The following is an 18,129-nucleotide window of genomic DNA, read 5'->3' as shown; positions in this document are numbered from 1 at the left end:
CTGGACATGAACACACTCACCCTAGAAGGACAGACACCTTCCCTGGGCTGCTGGGATGGCTTCCACCCCCACCCAGGGAGCGGGCCCCACCCCTCCTGTCTGCCAGTTCTGGAGCCCACGGAGGCCCTGATAAGAACCAGGACAGGTTGGGGAGGGCTGATGAACCTTTCAGTTTAGCAGCTTTCAGGGGGCCTCCCAGATTTTGCCTCTCTGCCTGGCTGGGATGAGAATTCACCAGTTAAGGGCCATCTAGGTATTGATGGGGGTGTCATTTGTCCCCACCAGTTCCCAAGTTTGCCATCTTCAGGGAGGTTCCAGGTGGCCTCTGCAGGAGCAGTAGAAGTGGGCCCAACTTGGAGAGTCGGTCAAAACCCAGGCTTGGTGTGGGCCTCAGGAGGGCCAGACCTGCAAGGGCATCATCTTACCGCTGAGAACCCCCCTTCCTTCTAAAGCCCTTGCAAAGATGACGCAGGATAATCGGGCTGCCTTCTCTGCTCTCCTGTTGAGGAGTGCAGACTGGGAGTTTACTTCGACTGCAACTTGCTGCAGGCCCACCAGCCTCCTGCAGAGCTCTCGACATACAGTCACCTGGGAGAGCTGGAAAGGAACTACTTTATCCACCTGCTGCTGCAGAGAGGCTCAGCCCATATCCTGAGCTCAGGGCCTCTGGAAGGTATGCAGGCCTCCTAGTTCACTGGCAGCCCCAGGACCCCCATGGCCTGAGGGAACAGGGTCAGAATCACTCAGGCACCTCTGGGCTCCCTGATTTGCTTCAGCCCTGGCCTCTCTGCCCATAATCTGCCACTTCCCCAGGAACTTTGTGCCAAAAAGTCCTTGCAAGGGGATTTATTACTGGGTCCTCTCCCCTGGGTCTCTCTCTCTGAGGGATCTGGGTCCAGACAGATGACAGGGTGAGAGGGCTGTTCCTCCTGAGAGCATGGAGCCAGGCCAACCCAAGCCTGGTGCCCAGGCCCCGCCTCCTAAGGCGGCCTGTGCCCGCAGAGCCCAGCAGCTTCCCGAGCCGGGTGCCAGCACCTGCCCGCCCGTCTCCCTAGCTCTTCTTGGCCTCCTCCCTGCGCCGGAGCTTCTCACGCTGCCGTGCAGCCTTCTCCTGGGCCTTGCGCTCCTTCTCAGCTGCCGCCGCCAGCTCCTTCAACTTCCGCTTCACCAGCGCCCGATCATGCGAGTTGCTGAGCCCCAGACTCTGGGGGAGGGATCCAAGGGTGAAGTGAAGAGCCCCAGAGCCCCACACCTGGCCAACCCAAGCCTGGGGTTCTCTGTACCCCAGGTGTATTCTCGCTGGAGCTCTGCCAGCCCTCAGCCTCCACCTCCCAGGCTTGCTGATGGATCAGAACCCTCAGGGAAAAATTTGGAATGGGAGTGGCTGGGAGAGATGAGGGTAAATGGTGCAGGGTTCCAGGCCCTTTGCCCCTTCCCCACTCTAATCCTTGGCTCCTATCCCTCAACTCAGGATTCAGCCTTGGAATAACTGCCAGATTCAGTGAGGCCAGAGATAGGAAGTGAGTTTGTCCAAGGTCACACAGCCAATCAGTAGCTGAGGCCCCTCCCTGTTCCAAAGACTTCTCGGGGACTCTCCTCACCACTGCTCCCCCAAGCAACTAAGCAGATGGTGCAAAATAGGCCAGAAGCCCCCAGAACAGAGCCCAGAGCACCACCTCTGACACCCTCCCTCCCTCCCCCTACTTGCCTCCCACAACCACCAGCCTCCAAGATTATTAGTCTTCGAGATGAAGACTCCAAAATTCAGATGAGATGACCAGGGGAGGCTCATTAGAGTCAAGAGTCAGATGATAGGCTAGTCCTCAAGATCATAGATCAACCTGAAGACGGGCTGGAGCTCGAAGGTCAGATTGAGGAACGGGGCTGGAGTCAAGACGGAGGGAATCCATGCTAGAGAGCAAAGATCAAGGATCTTGCCTAGACATCAGAGGTCAGGGCAGTGTTCTTAAAGGGAGTGGAAAGGTCAGGATGAAGGGATCCCAATCCTTGAAGGCTGCCTCAGGGATCCAACTGAGTGGTGGTCCCCCCACCCCAACCCACCTTCAGTTTGCTTCCGTCCAGCTGCAGTAACTGTGGCCCATCTACCTGCCGCGCAGCAAACTCAGCAGCATACTGCTCCAGGTTGAGGCTCTGCAGCCACTGGCCCACCTGCTGACTGGTCCAGTGGTAGACGGTGGGAAGAGGCTCATCCAGAAACTGGGGTGGAGACCAAGGAGAGTGAGGGGGCAGGGTGTGCCCTGTGGCCCACACATCTGGCTGTGTCAGAGGTCAGGGCCTGCTTACCTCATCGGAAGACTGGGAAAGAGTGTGGTAGGGGTAGGAACACTTGGCCGCCTGCCGGGGACCACTTGGGATCTTGGGGCTGCTGCTGGGGGGTGTGGAATCATCACTCAGGGTGGATTCCTAGATGGAGAGGGGGCATACTGCTGAGGAGAGAGCTCACCTCAAGCCCAAGGCAGCAACCCGCAACCCACCATCCCCATTCAGATGGAGCTGAAGTCCAGGGCCAGGCACCAGGAGTTTCTCAGGGCCCTTGGATGTGAACCAGAAGCTGGGCAGGCACGCAGAGCAAGGCTGTAGGGCTAGAACTGAGCAGTTAGCGGGAATGGGGGTCACGCTGCTGTCGCTTCCTTGACAGCTGACTGGGATTCCCCCGGGCTGGGTCAGGTGTTCCTGCCTTGAGCCTCTCCAGCATGGCCTCCAGCACCCCGGCTTATAAAACCCTGGTTAGATGTCGTGTCTTCACTGGACTCAGCTCTACGAGGGCCTGGGCTGTGTCTGTTCACCAGGGCCCAGCACAATGGAAGAAAGGGAGGGATGGAGGGAGGGTGTGGGAGAGGGACCCTTTCGCTCCTGAATTTACAGTTTTCTGATCTTCTCTGACCTGGCTGCACACAGGAACAGAATCACAGAACAAGCACAGGGCTGGGGGTCATTAGAGCCTGGCATCTAAATCCAGTTGAGTCTGTAGGCAATTCCCTTCAGTCTGGGCCCACATTTGCCCATCTGTACAATATGAGCTTCCCTGGTGGCTCAGCTGGTAAAGGATCTGCCTCCCATGCGGGAGACCTGGGTTCAATCCCTGGGTTGGGAAGATCCCCTGAAGAAGGGAATGGCTACCCACCCCAGGATTCTGGCCTGGAGAATTCCATGAACTGTATAGTCCAGGGGGTCACAAAGAGTCAGACACGACTGAGTGCCTTTCACTTCACTTCACTTCACAATAGGGATGAATGTGCCTGCCCTCCCTACTTCACTGAACCTTTGTGAGGGTAAACAAAAGTGCTTTTGGAGCTTTGTAGGCCACAGAATCCTAGTGAACATAAATAGGCGCTCACTGTTGCTTCCGTTCCTCGGTCTTACTTCACCACAGGGTTGTGAACTTTCCAAGCACTAGCTAGGTTGTGGTCCTGTTCATCTCTGTTCCCCCCAGCCTCACTGTACTGCATGTAGTCCAGCTCCTAATACAGGATGTGGAGTCAGAACTGAGCCAGGCAGAAGAGTTAGCGGGAACAGAGGAGCCCTGCTCTTGCCTGGAAAATCCCATGGATGGAGGAGCCTAGTGGGCTGCAGTCCATGGAGTCACTAAGAGTCAGACACGACTGAGCGACTTCACTTTCACTTTTCACTTTCATGCATTGGAGAAGGAAATGGCAACCCACTCCAGTGTTCTTGCCTGGAGAATCCCAGAGACAGGGGAGCCTGGCGGGCTGCCTTCTATGGGGTTGCACAGAGTCGGACACGACTGAAGCAACTTAGCAGTAGCAGGCTGGTGTACTAGGGGATCATAGTGCTCAGTTACGTGTGTTGGATGGAGACAGCGATGAATGAATCAACAGAGGAACCACTTGGCATACAAACAAGTGAACAAGTGAATGCCTGAACTCAGAGACTGGATGAATTAATGATCACTGAATGGCTCCTTGGATGGACAGATGGACTCCAGGAATGCCCGGATCCAGGCCCAAGCCAGGGTGAAGTATGTCCTCATGTCACCTGAGTCTGGGGGCCAGGATGGAGGCCAGGAGGCCATGGACTCACCTGAGAAGCTGACTTCTTAGGGCTGAAACCCTCGCGTTTAGGGGAGCAGGACGGGGAGGTGGTGCTGCCAGAAGATGCAGAGCCTTTGCCACTGTCTGTGAACCAGGAAAAGGGCAGGAACGGGGAGCCCCCTGACCTGCTGGACCCCTCCACTGACTCCCTGCAGAGAGAGTACGCTGCGTGGGTGTGGGCAATGAGGAGAGGGCTGGAACCACAGGGAGTTACAGGCAGAAGCTGTGGCTGAGGGGCCGTGGGTACCTCTCACCTGCTGCCCATGGACAGACGGTTGCTGCCCTTGTCCTTCCGGCTCTTACTAGTGGATGCTCGGCGTAAGGTGACCCTGTGGGGAGGGCAAGGGGGAGTGGAACAGTGCTGCCCATTGTGCTACCCAATGCCCAAGCCTTTCTTTCTGGTCACTCACCCCAGGTCCAGGAACTTGCGGCGAGTCTTCTTATCCAGGCCAATGGTAGGGCTGGCAGGCTCAGGTGGGCTGGCATCCCGGCTGTCATCTTTCGAGGAAGAAAAGGAAGGAAATTGCCTATGTGGTGGCTTGTCTGCCCCTTTCAACTTCCAATAAGGTGACAGAAATTCTCTTGACTTAGAATCAGGCAACCTTACTCTGATGCCCTTCACTAGCTGTGTGACCTAGGACAAGTCACTACCTCTCTGAGCTTCCTGCATCTTAAATATGGGGCTAATAACCCTGCCTATTTCATGAGACCTAATAGGATGAGATAGTGAAGGACAGGGAAGCCTGGCTTGCTGCAGTCCATGGGGTTGCAAAGAGTGGGACACGACTGAGCGACTGAACTGAACTGAATAAGATGTTTATGAAAGCCTTATACAAACCATAAACCACTCTGGAAAAGTAGGGATCGCTACTCTTTACTGTTAATTTTATCTTGGCCAACTTGTAACCAACCTTCTAATCTTGGCTCACATGTCACTTCCTCAAGAAGCCTTGCAGGAGGCTCCCAACTGCTCCCAGGATGTTTTCAACCTGATAAATGTCCTCCCGCCCTGCGTTCCCTTTCTCAAATAGCACTCAAGATCCAACCAGTCCATTCTGAAGGAGATCAACCCTGGGAATTCTTTGGAAGGAATGATGATAAAGCTGAAGCTCCAGTACTTTGGCCACCTCATGCGAAGAGTTGACTCATTGGAAAAGGCTCTGATGCTGGGAGGGATTGGGGGCAGGAGGAGAAGGGGACGACCGAGGATGAGATGGCTGGATGGCATCACGGACTCGAGGGATGTGAGTCTGGGTGAACTCCGGGAGATGGTGATGGACAGGGAGGCATGGTGTGCTGCGATTCATGGGGTCGCAAAGAGTCGGACACGACTGAGCGACTGAACTGACTGACTGAACTGACACCTTGTACCTACCTATACATTTAATTAAGAGATTGCTTCCCCTCAAACTATAAGGAATTCTTTGACTGTTTCCCCTAGAACTTATGAGCCTCGCGAGGACGAGGACAGCATCTGCTTGCTCTTTTGTGTGTCCCAGGGCCCAGACAATGTCTGGCACACATTAAGGCTCTCTGGAAATAAATGAATGAACCATGGTCTTTATTCCCCACCTCCCCTGAGCCACCCTGTGCCAAACCCGAGGCCAATTGCTTCGGAGCCCAAAGCAGTGCTTGCCGGCAGGGGGCGCCGCGCCGGCCGCTGCTCACCTTCGCTGTGCAGCTCGGCACGAGGGTGTCGGCGCACAAAGCTGGGCGAGCTATCGGACGAGGCAGCGGAGCGGGGCGGCGAGCCCGAGGCGGCGGCCAGACCCTCGTGCGAGGCGGCGTTGTGCAGGGGCCGGTAGCGTGCGAGCGGTGAGGGCGGCGGCTCGTCCTCGTCCAGGCTGCGCCGCAATCCCGGGGGCTCCAGGCAGAAGGAGCCCCCCGCTGGGGACCCCGGGCCTGAGTGCAGAGGCGATCGCAGCCGGTGCAAGGGGCTCCCGCAGCCGTCGGCTCCCTGGAGGAGGGGCAGCTGCTCACCGCCTACCCTCTTCCCCTCTTCCCGGAGGGGAGCCCGGGCTCCTAGGGCCTCCTCGGCCTGGAGGGAGGGCTTCCTCGTGCCTTGGGCCGAGGGGTGGCTGGGCAGCGAACAGTGAGAGATGGATCTTCCGGTCACAGAGGCAAGGGCTGCATCCGGCCTCCATCACTTACTAACTGTGTGACTTTGTTAGTTAAACTCTTAGAGCTTCAGTTTCCTCGTCTGGAAAATGGGGTAATACCTTCCTTGAAAGGATGAAATGAGCCAGAATTGAACTGCAGCTAATATTTGTCAGCCTTGTTATCTGAGAAGTCTAGGGGTGTGGTTTCCCTGGAAGAGTGGTTTGGAGGGATTATCCAGGGGCAAGAAGGGTGGGTAGGGTATGGTGATTGAGGGGATTGCCCCAACCTTGCCTCCAGGCCCATCAGAGCCTTCACCATCCTCTGCAGAGCTGGCACTGTCCCGAAGTCTGGAGCGAGAGGGCCGGTGTCTTCGGCCCTTGGCCAGTAGTTGGGCCCGGGCCTTGTGTAAACTGCTGTCCAGTCTGACGGTTTCTGGCACTGCCAAGTCCAGGTCTGCAAACGAGGGAAGAGGGACAGAGACCAGATACACAAGGACAGCACACCCAGAGGCCCGCCTCAAGTGGCCACCTGCACGCACACCCAGACATTCAACAATGTCTCAAGTGTTGGGCGCTGGTAGTCCAGTGAGATGGAAAACCAGGTCTCTCACAGTCTCCCAGGGAGCTGGAGATGTCAGCTTGTAAATCCAGTGTGTGTGTGTCACAGGCACAGAGGACAGGACTGTCCTGTTTGGAGGAGGAAACACCAAAGCTGGGTCTTCAGGTCTGTCTGGGAGTTTACAAGAGAGGAGGCTGGCAACACTGGCATATGCTACACTGAGAGGAAGGGAAGCTGGGGGCAGGATGCCTCCAGAGCAATGAGAGGGCAGGTTTGTGGAGGGAGACACTGGAAGATGAGGCTGGAGAGACCACAGATGTAATGGCTGGCACTGAAGAAGTGCCAACTACGTGTCAGCATGTACATTCATCACCTTGTCTACTCAGAACAACCCACAGGCTAGGGATAGCTTGTATTCCCATTTCACAGCTAAGCAAACAGAGGATCGGAGAGGTCAAGTCTCATGCCTGAGGCCCACCCCCTAGCAAACAGTCTGGGATTTGAGCCTGGCTAATCTAGCTCTGGCTCCAGGTGGTGCAGTGATTAAGAATTCACCTGCCAATGTAGGAGACACAAAAGACACAGTTTCAGTCCCTGGGTTGGGAAGATCCTCTGGAGGAAGGGCTGGCAACCCACTACAGTATTCTTGCCTGGAAAATTCCATGGACAGAAGAGCCTGGTGGGCTACAGTCCATGGGATCACAAAGAGTTGGACATGACTGAGCATGCTCACACAGTCTTGCTCCAGAGACTGGCCCTGCTGGGGATGCTGGCTTTCTGTGCCATGCCCAGGATCACACTCAGAGACAGTACTGTTGAGCAGCTAGATGACTCACAGTTAACTAGAGGGAGCCCTAGAAGCCAGTGGCAAAGAGGAGAGCCCACAGACCCCTGAAGCCTCTCTCTCCCGTCCTGGGGTACATGGCCCAGGGCTAGGTCCTGGATGAGGACAACGTGGAAGAGTAGGCAAACCCAACAGATTATGCACAAACCCTACAGCTCCGAGTTTCACTTTCCATTTGTTCCACCCTAAAATACAGACTTCTTTCTGCAGTGTCCCTGAGATTCTCCAGGCAGAAAGAGTTCTTCCCATATCATCATGGCTTAAGACCTTTCTTCACCACTCCACCCTCCGTGATCTCAGGGACCCCAACCCATCGCTCCTGCCTGCCCTGCTTTGCCTGCTCCTCTTTCTCTTGTCTGTAGATACACCTTAAATCACCCCTGTGGCTGAACTACCACCTATATCTATTTCCAGCTCTGATTCCTCCCCTGAATTCCAAGTCTGAGCACCTCAACACCTGCCACATCTAAAGCACCCAGACACCTCAAACTCAGTCCACCAAACGAACGCACCGCCTTGCCTCCGTCCCTGGCTCTGTGAAAGACCCCACTGTCTACCCAGTCACCCTCTCAGACCTAGTAAAGTGAGTGAAAGTCACTCAGTCATTCCTGACTCTCTGTGACCCCCTGGACTATACAGTCCATGGAATTCTCTAGGCCAGAATACTGGAGTGGGTAGCCTTTCCCTTCTCCAGGGTATCTTCCCAACCCAGGGATTGAACCCAGGTCTCTCACACTGCAGGCTAATTCTTTACTAGCTGAGCCACAAGGGAAGCCCTCTCAGACCTAGACCCAGTTGGTAATTCATGGGTCCAGCTCCCTACTTGACACCTTCACTTGGATGTCCAATGGACATCTTCAATGTACGTTACAATTGGACTCCTGACGTCCTTACCCCACAAGCTGCCCAGTCTACCCATCTCAGTGAATGACAGCTCCATTCTTCCAGCTACTAAGGCCAAACCGTGGAGTCACCCTTGATTCCTCCCTCTCCCTCCTACCCTACAAACTGATCCAACCACAATTCCTGTTAGCTCTACTTTGGAAATATATCTAAACATGCTGAGATATTTTTGGTGAAATGACATGATGTTTTGGATAAGGTTCAAAATAATCCAGGAAATTAGGAGGGGAGAGGAAGGGGATGTAGCTGAAACAAGACTGTCCATGAGTTGATGATACTTGAGGCTGAGTGATAAGTACATAAGTGTATCATGGGGTACTTTGTGCTGGTCTCTACTTTTGATTTCCCACAATAAAATATTATGTATATGTGTCTTTGTATACACACACTTACATACGTGCCTACATGTGGGGAGAAAGAGGAAGGGAGAGGAAAGGAGTAGAACATACAGATCCCTGGTCCAGGTCACCATCACCTCTTGACTCATTGTTACAGATCCTCCCAGCTAGTCTTCCCGCTGCCTCCCTTTCCCATTTACAGTCTATTTCCAACCCAGCAGCCAAAGTGATCCTGATAAAGCATGTCCGCTCGTGTTACTCCTCCCTCCACTCAGAACCTCCACTGACTTCCATCTCGCACAGGAAGAAGCTGAGTTCTCAGCATGGCCTTTAGACTCAGGCTGCTCAGAAACGCTCTCCCTCTTCATCCCTCTGCTCCAGCCACCCTGGCTCTTCCTTATACAAGCTATCCTACACCTCAGGGCCTTTGCACTTCCCCTTCCCTTTCCTGCAAGGCTCTTGCCATAGATTTCTGCACAGTTCCTTCTTTCAGCTCCTTCAGGTCTCTGCTTAAATGCTTTCTCTCACTGAGAGACCGCTCAATTTAGAATATCCCTAAAACCCACAGCTAAATTTTTTCCTATATCATTTATCATTCTCCGGCGTATCATATATGTTATTTAGTTTATTGTCTCTCTCCACCTATCAAAATGTCAGCTCCATGAAGGCAGATGTTTTTCTATTATGTTCATTGCACTAACAGGCATAGAACATTGTGTGTGTGACAGTGTGTGTGTGTGTACAAGTGTCCTAAGTGTTTTATAACTACTAGCTCATTTAAACCTCCCCACAACCCAAGGAGACGCCAGGAATTCTCAGGGCAGCCTTAATTTGCCTGAGGGTATAGGGCTGGAAAAACTATGGCAAACCTAGACAGCATATTAAAAAGGAGAGATATTACTTTGCTGACAAAGGTCCATCTAGTCAAAGCTATGATTTTTCCAGTAGTCATGTATGGATGTTAGAGTTGTACCATAAAGAAAGCTGAGTGCAGAAGAATTGATGCTTTTGAACTGTGGTATTGGAGAAGACTCTTGAGAGTCCCTTGGACTGCAAGGAGATCCAACCAGTCAATCCTAAAGGAAATCAATCCTGAATATTCATTGGAAGGACTGATGCTGAAGCTGAAGCTCCATTATTTGGCCACCTGATGGGAAGAACTGACTCATTTGAAAAGATCCTGATGCAGGGAAAGATTGAAGGAAGGAGGAAAAGGGGACGACAGAGGATGAGATGGTTGGATGGCATCACTGACTCAATGGACATGAGTTTGAGCAAGTTCCGGGAGTTGGTGATGGACAGGGAGGCCTGGCGTGCTGCAGTCCATGGGGTCACGAAAAGTTAGACAAGACTGAGTGACTGAACTGAACTGATAGGGCTGGTGAAGAGCAAGCCAGGGTTATAGGCAGTCTGGCTCCAGAGGCTCAGCGAGTAGTTACCAAGCCCTTCCCACCTCCTCTGAGGCAGAGATGGAGAGACTTGTGAATTCAGTCCCTTAGTTTACAGGCACTTACTCTCCTCAGAGAGCAAAGTTCGGCCCAGAATGCAGAGGGAGCGAAGGACAGTAGGCAGGACTGCTGGTAGGCGGGTGATGAGCATCCTCAACCAGTCCAGCCTTAGCTGGTGTCCAGCTGCCCTGGGCCAAGGAGAATGGCCCTCTGCACCTGAATCCGGGCCACGTCAAACCATGGTCATCTTACTGTGGAGGGTCTAGGGAGCAAAGGGACTCCCTCCTCAGGGGCTTGGGGATTTCCGAGGCAAGGTGGGGCCAGCTTCTCTCCTGGTGCCTTGCTCTACCAGGCTTCTCTCATCTCCTTCCATCCCTCCTTCCATCTCTCTCTCCCTCTCCCTCTCCCCCTGGGAGTTAGCCAGCCCTGGGCTGTGGGAAGTCATGAATATTTCATCACCTTTCTCTTCAGGAAGCTGGCCAGGCTGGCAGCTACCTCTGCAGGTTGGGGAGAAGGAAAACAGGAAGGGTTGGGCTGGGGTTGGTGGCTGAAAAGCCTAAGGAAGGGGGAGTTCACCTCTGCCAGGCCGGGAGTCAGGCTGGACCTGGGTGAGGATGGACAGATTCAGAGTCTGAGGCCCAGAGACTGTTTGAGGCTAGGGGAGTCCCCAAGGCAAAGCTTTCCTGCACAGGCCCCAGGGAGGCCGGGGCGGGAAGCAGTTCCTCAGAAGCCAGGAGGCAGCAGTTCCAGGCACCTCCAGGATCTGCGGCAGCCCCAGGGGAGAGTCAGTTGAGCAGGGCTGGAGGAAAAGGAAGCGCAAGGCAGGTAGAAATGAGGAGAGGCTGGGGAGGAGACGCTGGAGGCCCTATGGCATTCCACACCTAGGAGCCTTTCCCAGCTTGAGAGCCCTGATGGCTGTGTACATGACAGCTTTCTGCTTCCACCTCTCCCGCCGTGTTCCTCCACCTTCTTTTGCTCACTGACTCCTCCACTGAATCCAGCTGGGAAACGGCCTTTCCACCCCGGTGCATGCTGGGAACTCAGTCCCCTCAGTGGTCTTTCTCTAATCCACACAATAAAGACAGCAGGAGGCAAATGATAAGGTGTGTGTGTGGGAGTCCACGCATCTCAGAACAGAGCGGGTCGATCCTGGGTCCCCTGGGGGTGTAGATGCTAAGTGTGTTATGCATTTTTTATTTTCCTGCACATCTTGTAGATGAGGTCCCTTATTTATGGGACTCGGCGGTAACCTGTGTTGCCTCTGCTGGCGGATCCTGGTGTACGGCACAGTGACTGCCAGCAGGGAGTTGGGCAGTCTGGAGTTCTTGTCCCAGCTCTGCCACTAAACTGCCGTGTGATCTTTAAAGCCAGTCACTACAGCACTCTGGGCCCTAGGCTTAATGTCTGCTATATGGGTACACTTCTTAGGATTATTGTGGGGTTAAAGTAATACACCCCCTTCATGGATCACAGCCTTGTCATGACAAACGGGCTTGTGTAACTCAGTGATGCTATGAGCCATGCCATGAAGGCTACCCAAGATGGACAGGTCATTGTGAAGAGTTCTGACAAAACATGGTCCTGAAATGGTATGGACCTAACAGAAGCAGAAGAGATTAAGAAGAGGTGGCAAGAACACACTGAAGAACTACACAGAAAAAGGTCTTAATGACCTAGAGAACCACAATGGTGTGGTCACTCACAAAGAGCCAGACAACCTGGAGTGCGAAGTCAAATGGGCCTTAGGAAGCATTAGTATGAACAAAGCTAGTGAAGGTGATGGAATTCCAGCTGCGCTGTTTAAAATCCTAAAGATGATGCTGTTAAAGTGCTACACTCAATATGTGAGCAAATTTGAAAAACTCAGCAGTGGTCACAGGTCTGGAAAAAGTCAGTGTTCATTCTAATCCCAAAGAAGCACAATGTCAAAGAATGTTCAAACTAAACATTGTAAAATTCTGCTCAATTCACATGCTAGCAAGGTTATACTCAAAATCCTTCAGTATTACATGAACCAAGAACTTCCAGATGTAGAAGCTGGGTTTAGAAAAGGCAGAGGAACCAGAGATCAAATTACCAATTTTCTTTGGATCATGGAGAAAGCAAGGGAATTCCAGAAAAACATCTACTTCGGCTTCACTGACTACACTAAAGCCTTTGACTGTGTGGATCACAGCAAACTGAAAAATTCTTAAAGAGATGGGAATATCAGACCACCTCACTTGCCTCCTGAGAAACCTGTATGTGAGTCAAGAAGCAATAGTTAGAACCAGACATGGAACAACCGACTGGTTCAAAATTAGAAAAGGAGTACGACAAAGCTGTATATTATCACCTTGCTTATTTAACTTCTGTGCAGAGTACATCATGTGAAATTCAGGCTGGATGAATCACAAGCTGGAGTCAAGACTGTGGAGAGACATATCAACAACCTCAGATATGCAGATGATACCACTCTGATGGCAGAAAGTCAAGAGGAACTAAAGAGTCTTTTGGTGAGGGTGAAAGAGGAGAGTGAAAAAGCTGGCTTGAAACTCAACATTCAGAAAACTAAGATCATGGCATCTGGTCCCATTACTTCATGGCAAATAAAAGGGGAAAAAGTGGAAACAGTGACAGATTTTATTTTCTTGGGCTCCAAAATCATTGCAGACAATGACTGCAGCCATGAAATTAAAAGATATTTGCTTCCTGGAAGGAAAGCTTTGACAAAACTAGACAGCATGTTAAAAAGCAGAGATATCACTTTGCCCACAAAGATCTGTATACTCAAAGCTATGGTTTATCCAGTAGTCATGTACAGATGTGAGAGCTGGACCATAAAGAAGGCTGAGTGCCAAAGAATTGATGCTTTTGAATTGTGATACTGGAGAAGACTTTTGAGAGTCCCTTGGACTGCAAGGAGATCAAACTAATCAATCCTAAAGGAAGTCAACCCTGAATATTTATTTGAAGGACTGATGCTGAAGCTGAAGCTCCAATACTTTGGACACCTGATGTGACGAGCTGACTCATTGGAAAAGACCCTGATGCTGGGAAAGATTGAAGGCAAAATGAGAAGCAGGTGGCAGAGGATGACATGGTTAGATTGTATCACCAACTTAATGGACATGAATCTGAACAAACTCCGAGAGACAGTAAAGGGCAGGAAAGCCTGGTGAACTGCAGTTCATGGGGTTACAAAGTGTTGGACAGGAGGTAGTGACTGAATAACAGCAACAACAGGTGGGATACAGGGCATGTGACACGGCCGTGCTAGCCTGGTACCTGGCGTGAGACAAGCACTTAATAAACGGGGACCCTTATTATCATCACTGTTGTTGTAACTGGATATCTACTCAGATAGTGGTGACAAAGACTCAGATGTTAAGGCCAAAATACACACACACTGAAGTCCCCGGGACTGCCCCTCCCTCAAAACCTCTTAGCCTTGGCTAGAGATAGAGTCAAAGAGTACTCACCAAAAACCTCGTCCACAGGTTCTCGGAGCTTTGAAGAAGCCATGACTCGAGAGAGCTGGGAGGACAAGAGAGAGAGGAAAAAGAACCATGGATAAGAAGGAAATAGACCACGGTTGGCAGAGGTAAGGGAGCTGCCAATCGCCACCTGTTCCTGGCCTTCTAGCCCCTCACCTTCCCTTACAACTCTTCCTCCAGCCCCTTGAAGAGAAACCATCTGAACCATACCCCAGATGGTGGGCTTGGGCAGGAGACAGAAGCAAGTCCAAGGTGCAGACAACAGGCTCTCCCGTGGCCCCAGTCCGAGCTGATTTGCCTCCGCACAGGTCACTGAACATCTCCCCTTCAGCGTCCTGAGCCTTTCCATCATTAGCATTTTCTTAAAACATTTAATTATCATAAACTGTCCAACATCAAATCTGGGAGAAATCTTGAAGACTATTAAATCCAATCCTCTCATTTTACAAATAAAGAAACAGATGGGAGAATGATTGACCTAAGATCACATAATAAGTTATGGCAAAATCAGAACCAGAACCCAGGTTCTTCCATCTACTCATCACCTACCTCCCTACTTATCTGTGCATCTACTTGCCTATTCACCCATTCATTCAGTCAGTCATCCACCATCCACCCTATTCAACCATCTACCCATTTTTACATCCATCAACTTGTACCATCCACTCAGCCATTTTCCCACCCATCACCCAGTCCTGCCTCCCTCCACTGTCATCACTGGTGCAGTCACCACCTGTCTTTCTGAACATGAGCTGTTCAGGAAGCTGGCATCATCAGCAGGGCCTCTGTTCTTAACAAACTCACAGTTCTCACAGTTCTAGACAGACTCACAGACGCAGAAGGGTATAAAGAGTACCCACAGCAGAACAGTGGATAGCCAAATATCTGTGACGCATCATGCATGTTCTGGCAAGAAGTTGGATGGATAGGGGTTTTGTTTTGTTTATAGGAGGTAGGAAAGGAAGGGCAGGTGGGGAAGCAGGATATATGTAGCTGAAACAGTTGGGGCAGGCTTCCTAGCAGATGTAGGATTCAGCATCCCTAAACCAAGGCCTGAGTGTTAGAGAGGTGGGTGGATAGCAGATGAGGGGAGAAGGAAGAAGCTCAGGGTCAGGACCACACTACATGGCTGGGACATGATCTCAGTTATTTCTAACTCTCAGGTCCCCACGAGAAGGAGAGAGCACTGGATTAGACCAGACATTTGACACATTTAGGAAAGCTAGAACACATGCCTGCTGGGTTGTTTTCCAACTCTCCTCTTCTGTTATCACATAGATATCATCTCATTGCATGCTGCTTAGGCTTGGGATTCTTAGCATCCCTACTTTACAGATGGGAAAACTGAGATGCAAGAGGTAAGAGGCTGAATGCAACCTTGATCCCCTCAGCTCTATCCTGGGTGGTGATCTGCAGCTTTGAAACCTACTCATAAGGAAAGAACACTGCTGGGAGAAGGCACAGGATGGATAGAGTAGGGGAACTGATCCATACTCACTAAGACTCGGTACGTCCACCCCAGGCTCCATGGACACTTGGGGCTACAAGGAGGAAATGAGGTGTAAGAAGGGGCCAGGGATATGGAGCCTCCAAGAACTCTCTTCCATTTTTGAACTCCGGGTGCTAGTAACAAAGAAGTTCTAGACTTCCTCTTCCTGTCCTGAAGGCAGATGGGAAAAGAGGCTGCACCAAAGAATGAACCAGACTCCCTCATTCCGTTGCAAAATCTCATCTGAACAGGACCCAGCTGCCACCTCCACCAGAAAGCTGTCCTAGATAGCCATTACTCCCCTCATTCGTTTATATAATTTCTAAATCCACCCTTCCCTGCCACTAGGAGATGAGTAATTTTTCATACTTCATTGATTCCCTAACTAGGTCACATCTCCCCCACATCAGACAGGAGCTCCTGAGAGAGGGGCCAGTATTCCCACCAGCAGGGACTCTCCCAAGAGAAGAACTGCCTCTCCCATCAGAATGGAGGCTCCCTGAGGCAGCGGTGCTGCTCCTCTTAGACAACTTGAGAACGGAAAGCCCGCGTGTGTATGCTCAGTCACTTCAGTCATGTCTGACTCTGTGTGACCCTACGGACTGTAGCCTGCCAGGCTCCTCTGTCCATGGGATTCCCCCGGCAAGAATACTGGAGTGGGTTGCCTTGCCCTCCTCCAGAGGATCTGCCCGATCCAGGGGTCAAACCCACGTCTCTTATGTCTCCTGCATTGGCAGGCAGGTTCTTTACCACTACTGTCACCTAGGAAGCCGACACAAAGCCCAAGTGCTCTTTATTCAAGATCCCAGTCTAGGAACGAGACCCTCTTGTGGATGCCACCCTCTTTTGGATACCCTCTGGGGTGAACTGGGGCTTCCAGCTCACACCAGTGCCCAGTACATTCTGATTCAACACAAACTGCTTTCTTTAACAAATAACTCCCTGAGGTGTGTATGGGAGACCTTCCTTGCACTGTCCCATGGGGAACTCTGGCAAGCATGACATCAGGATGTCTCCAGGCCCCTCCTACACCACCTTTCAAAACTGAACCTTGCAAAATTAGAGAACCCCCCATTTATACTCCTACAACTCTACACTCCTACGCACACACACACACACACACACACACACACACACACACCATACTCACTTACATTCAAACCAGGTAAGCACTACAAGGTGGAGATGAACTTGTTCTCTGGACAGACACACTGTGGGCTCTAACTCTTGCAGGCCACTCCTTCCTTCCCAAATTTCCCGATTCCCAGAGGAAGAGCACCAGTAGCATTTGTCCCTTCCCTAGGAGAAAGGGAGGCAGGTGAACTCCAAGTTCCCTGGGACGCAGGGGAAGGAGAAAGAGAAACAACGTGTGCACAAGTCCTGAAGAGGGAATAGAGTGTAGGACAGAGACGGACAGGTTGGTGGAGTGTTAGTCCATAGAGCTGCAGAGAGGAAGGAGAAAGAGCAAGAAAGAAATGAGCCAGAGAGCAGCAGCAGCAGCAGGGGCAGGGGAAGCAGGAGAGACCGGGCTCCAGCAGCCCTGAGTGAGGCCCTGGGGAGGGGTGGAGAAAGCTGCCAGGAGAGGGGCAGCCCCCAGTGGAGCAGGAAGAAGGAAAGGGGCTCTGGAAGAGGAGAAGGAACCCAAGAGAGAAGTGCAACTGGAAAAGCCTGAAGAGGGGTGTTTGGGAGAGGAGGCTAGGGCTCCGGTGGCAGTGTAGAGCTAGAGAAAGTGGTGGCCCCCTCCCACAAGGCCCAGGCCGGGGGCATCTGGCAAGAGTTCATCTGTCCCCTCACAAGCACTGCTGGAGATGGGGTGGGGTGGAGAACAAGGGGCATCTTCTGCACCCCAGGGACCTTATGCCCCAATCAGACCCAAGTGGCTACTTCTGTTCAATCCATCAGTCTCAACTCCTCACCAGGCAAGAAGGAGTTAAGCTTCACCCCTCCCCCAACACCAGTTTGTTTTTTTAAATTAATTTCTCCAGGCAGCGGGCTGAGGGAGAGGATTAGGGACACAGATCCTATCTCCACCCCCTCCCCTGGCAGCCCAGCACCCTACCTCAGTGCAGCCCCCCCTAGGGACGAGGGAAGAAAGGTCCTTGTCTCTTGGCCCCATCCAACCCCACTAGGGTTCCCACCATGAGCCCGAGTGACCCCGCGTCCACGTCCACGTTAGGGATCTTGGGGTCCCAATCCCTTACCTCCAGCATCTGTCATCTTCAGCGTCTGGCGCCTCGGAACCCCCTCAGGCCCATGGTGCTTGGGGCGGGGACCAGGTGGGAGAGGGGCAGGGGGATTGGGGGGCTGTCACCCCGGCCGCGGGGGACTCCGGGCTGGCTCCATCCGCTCCATCCCAAGAATAGGGGTAGGGGTCAGCGAGAGGGGTCCTGGAACCGGAGGAAACGTGGCGGGGTGGATATTTCGGAGAGAGAAGGTTTGCAGGAAGCAGGAGGCGAGGCGGGCGGGGCAGGACCAGGAGATCTGACTGGGAGGATGCTCTGTGCGTGTGTGCGTGCGTGTGTGTGTGTGTGTGCGCGCGCGCGCGCGCGCGCGCGTGTGTGTGTGTGTGTGTATGTGTGTGTGTGTCTGAGAGAGAGAGAGAGAGGAGGAGGAGGGGGAGGGAGAGAGAGAGGAGAGGAACCACCTCCCGCCCTGCCAGGCCCGGCTGGATGCGGGGGTCCCCGCCCCGCAGGCAGATACTCGAAGCGTCGCTTCTGCGGGGATCCGCGGGGGTCCCCAGGGAAGAGGCAACGCGGAGGGCGCGTGGCGGCGAGGCGGGAGACAAAGAACGGGTGGAGGGAGGGAGAGTGGAAGGGAGGGGCGGAGGCAGCGGGAGCACGGGGAAGGAGGAGGCGCCCGGGTGTCGGGATTCTAATTGCCGATACTCCGCGGCCAGTGGG

The 18,129-nt window shown here is 52.7% G+C and overlaps 1 protein-coding gene across 1 annotated transcript in view; it reads right to left on the bottom strand.

Moving 5' to 3' along the window:
- Positions 1 to 738: 738 nt before the first annotated feature.
- LOC128065430 (neurabin-2) overlaps positions 739 to 18,129 on the bottom strand; it is a 36,747-nt gene continuing 19,356 nt past the window's right edge. Inside the window, exons 11-19 of the mRNA XM_052658617.1 lie at positions 13,726 to 13,780; positions 6,460 to 6,626; positions 5,742 to 6,030; positions 4,484 to 4,571; positions 4,328 to 4,402; positions 4,063 to 4,222; positions 2,305 to 2,424; positions 2,062 to 2,217; positions 739 to 1,204 (exon numbers count right to left, since the gene is read on the bottom strand). Of these exons, the coding sequence (XP_052514577.1) occupies positions 1,052 to 1,204; positions 2,062 to 2,217; positions 2,305 to 2,424; positions 4,063 to 4,222; positions 4,328 to 4,402; positions 4,484 to 4,571; positions 5,742 to 6,030; positions 6,460 to 6,626; positions 13,726 to 13,780 (1,263 nt within the window). The 3' untranslated portion in view covers positions 739 to 1,051. The remainder of the gene's footprint in view (positions 1,205 to 2,061; positions 2,218 to 2,304; positions 2,425 to 4,062; positions 4,223 to 4,327; positions 4,403 to 4,483; positions 4,572 to 5,741; positions 6,031 to 6,459; positions 6,627 to 13,725; positions 13,781 to 18,129) is intronic.

Source organism: Budorcas taxicolor, chromosome 19 (genome assembly GCF_023091745.1).
Source record: "Budorcas taxicolor isolate Tak-1 chromosome 19, Takin1.1, whole genome shotgun sequence".
Lineage (NCBI taxonomy): Eukaryota > Metazoa > Chordata > Mammalia > Artiodactyla > Bovidae > Budorcas > Budorcas taxicolor.
The sequence above is the reverse complement of the archived record's forward strand: the minus strand, read 5'-3'. Positions and strand labels throughout refer to the sequence as shown.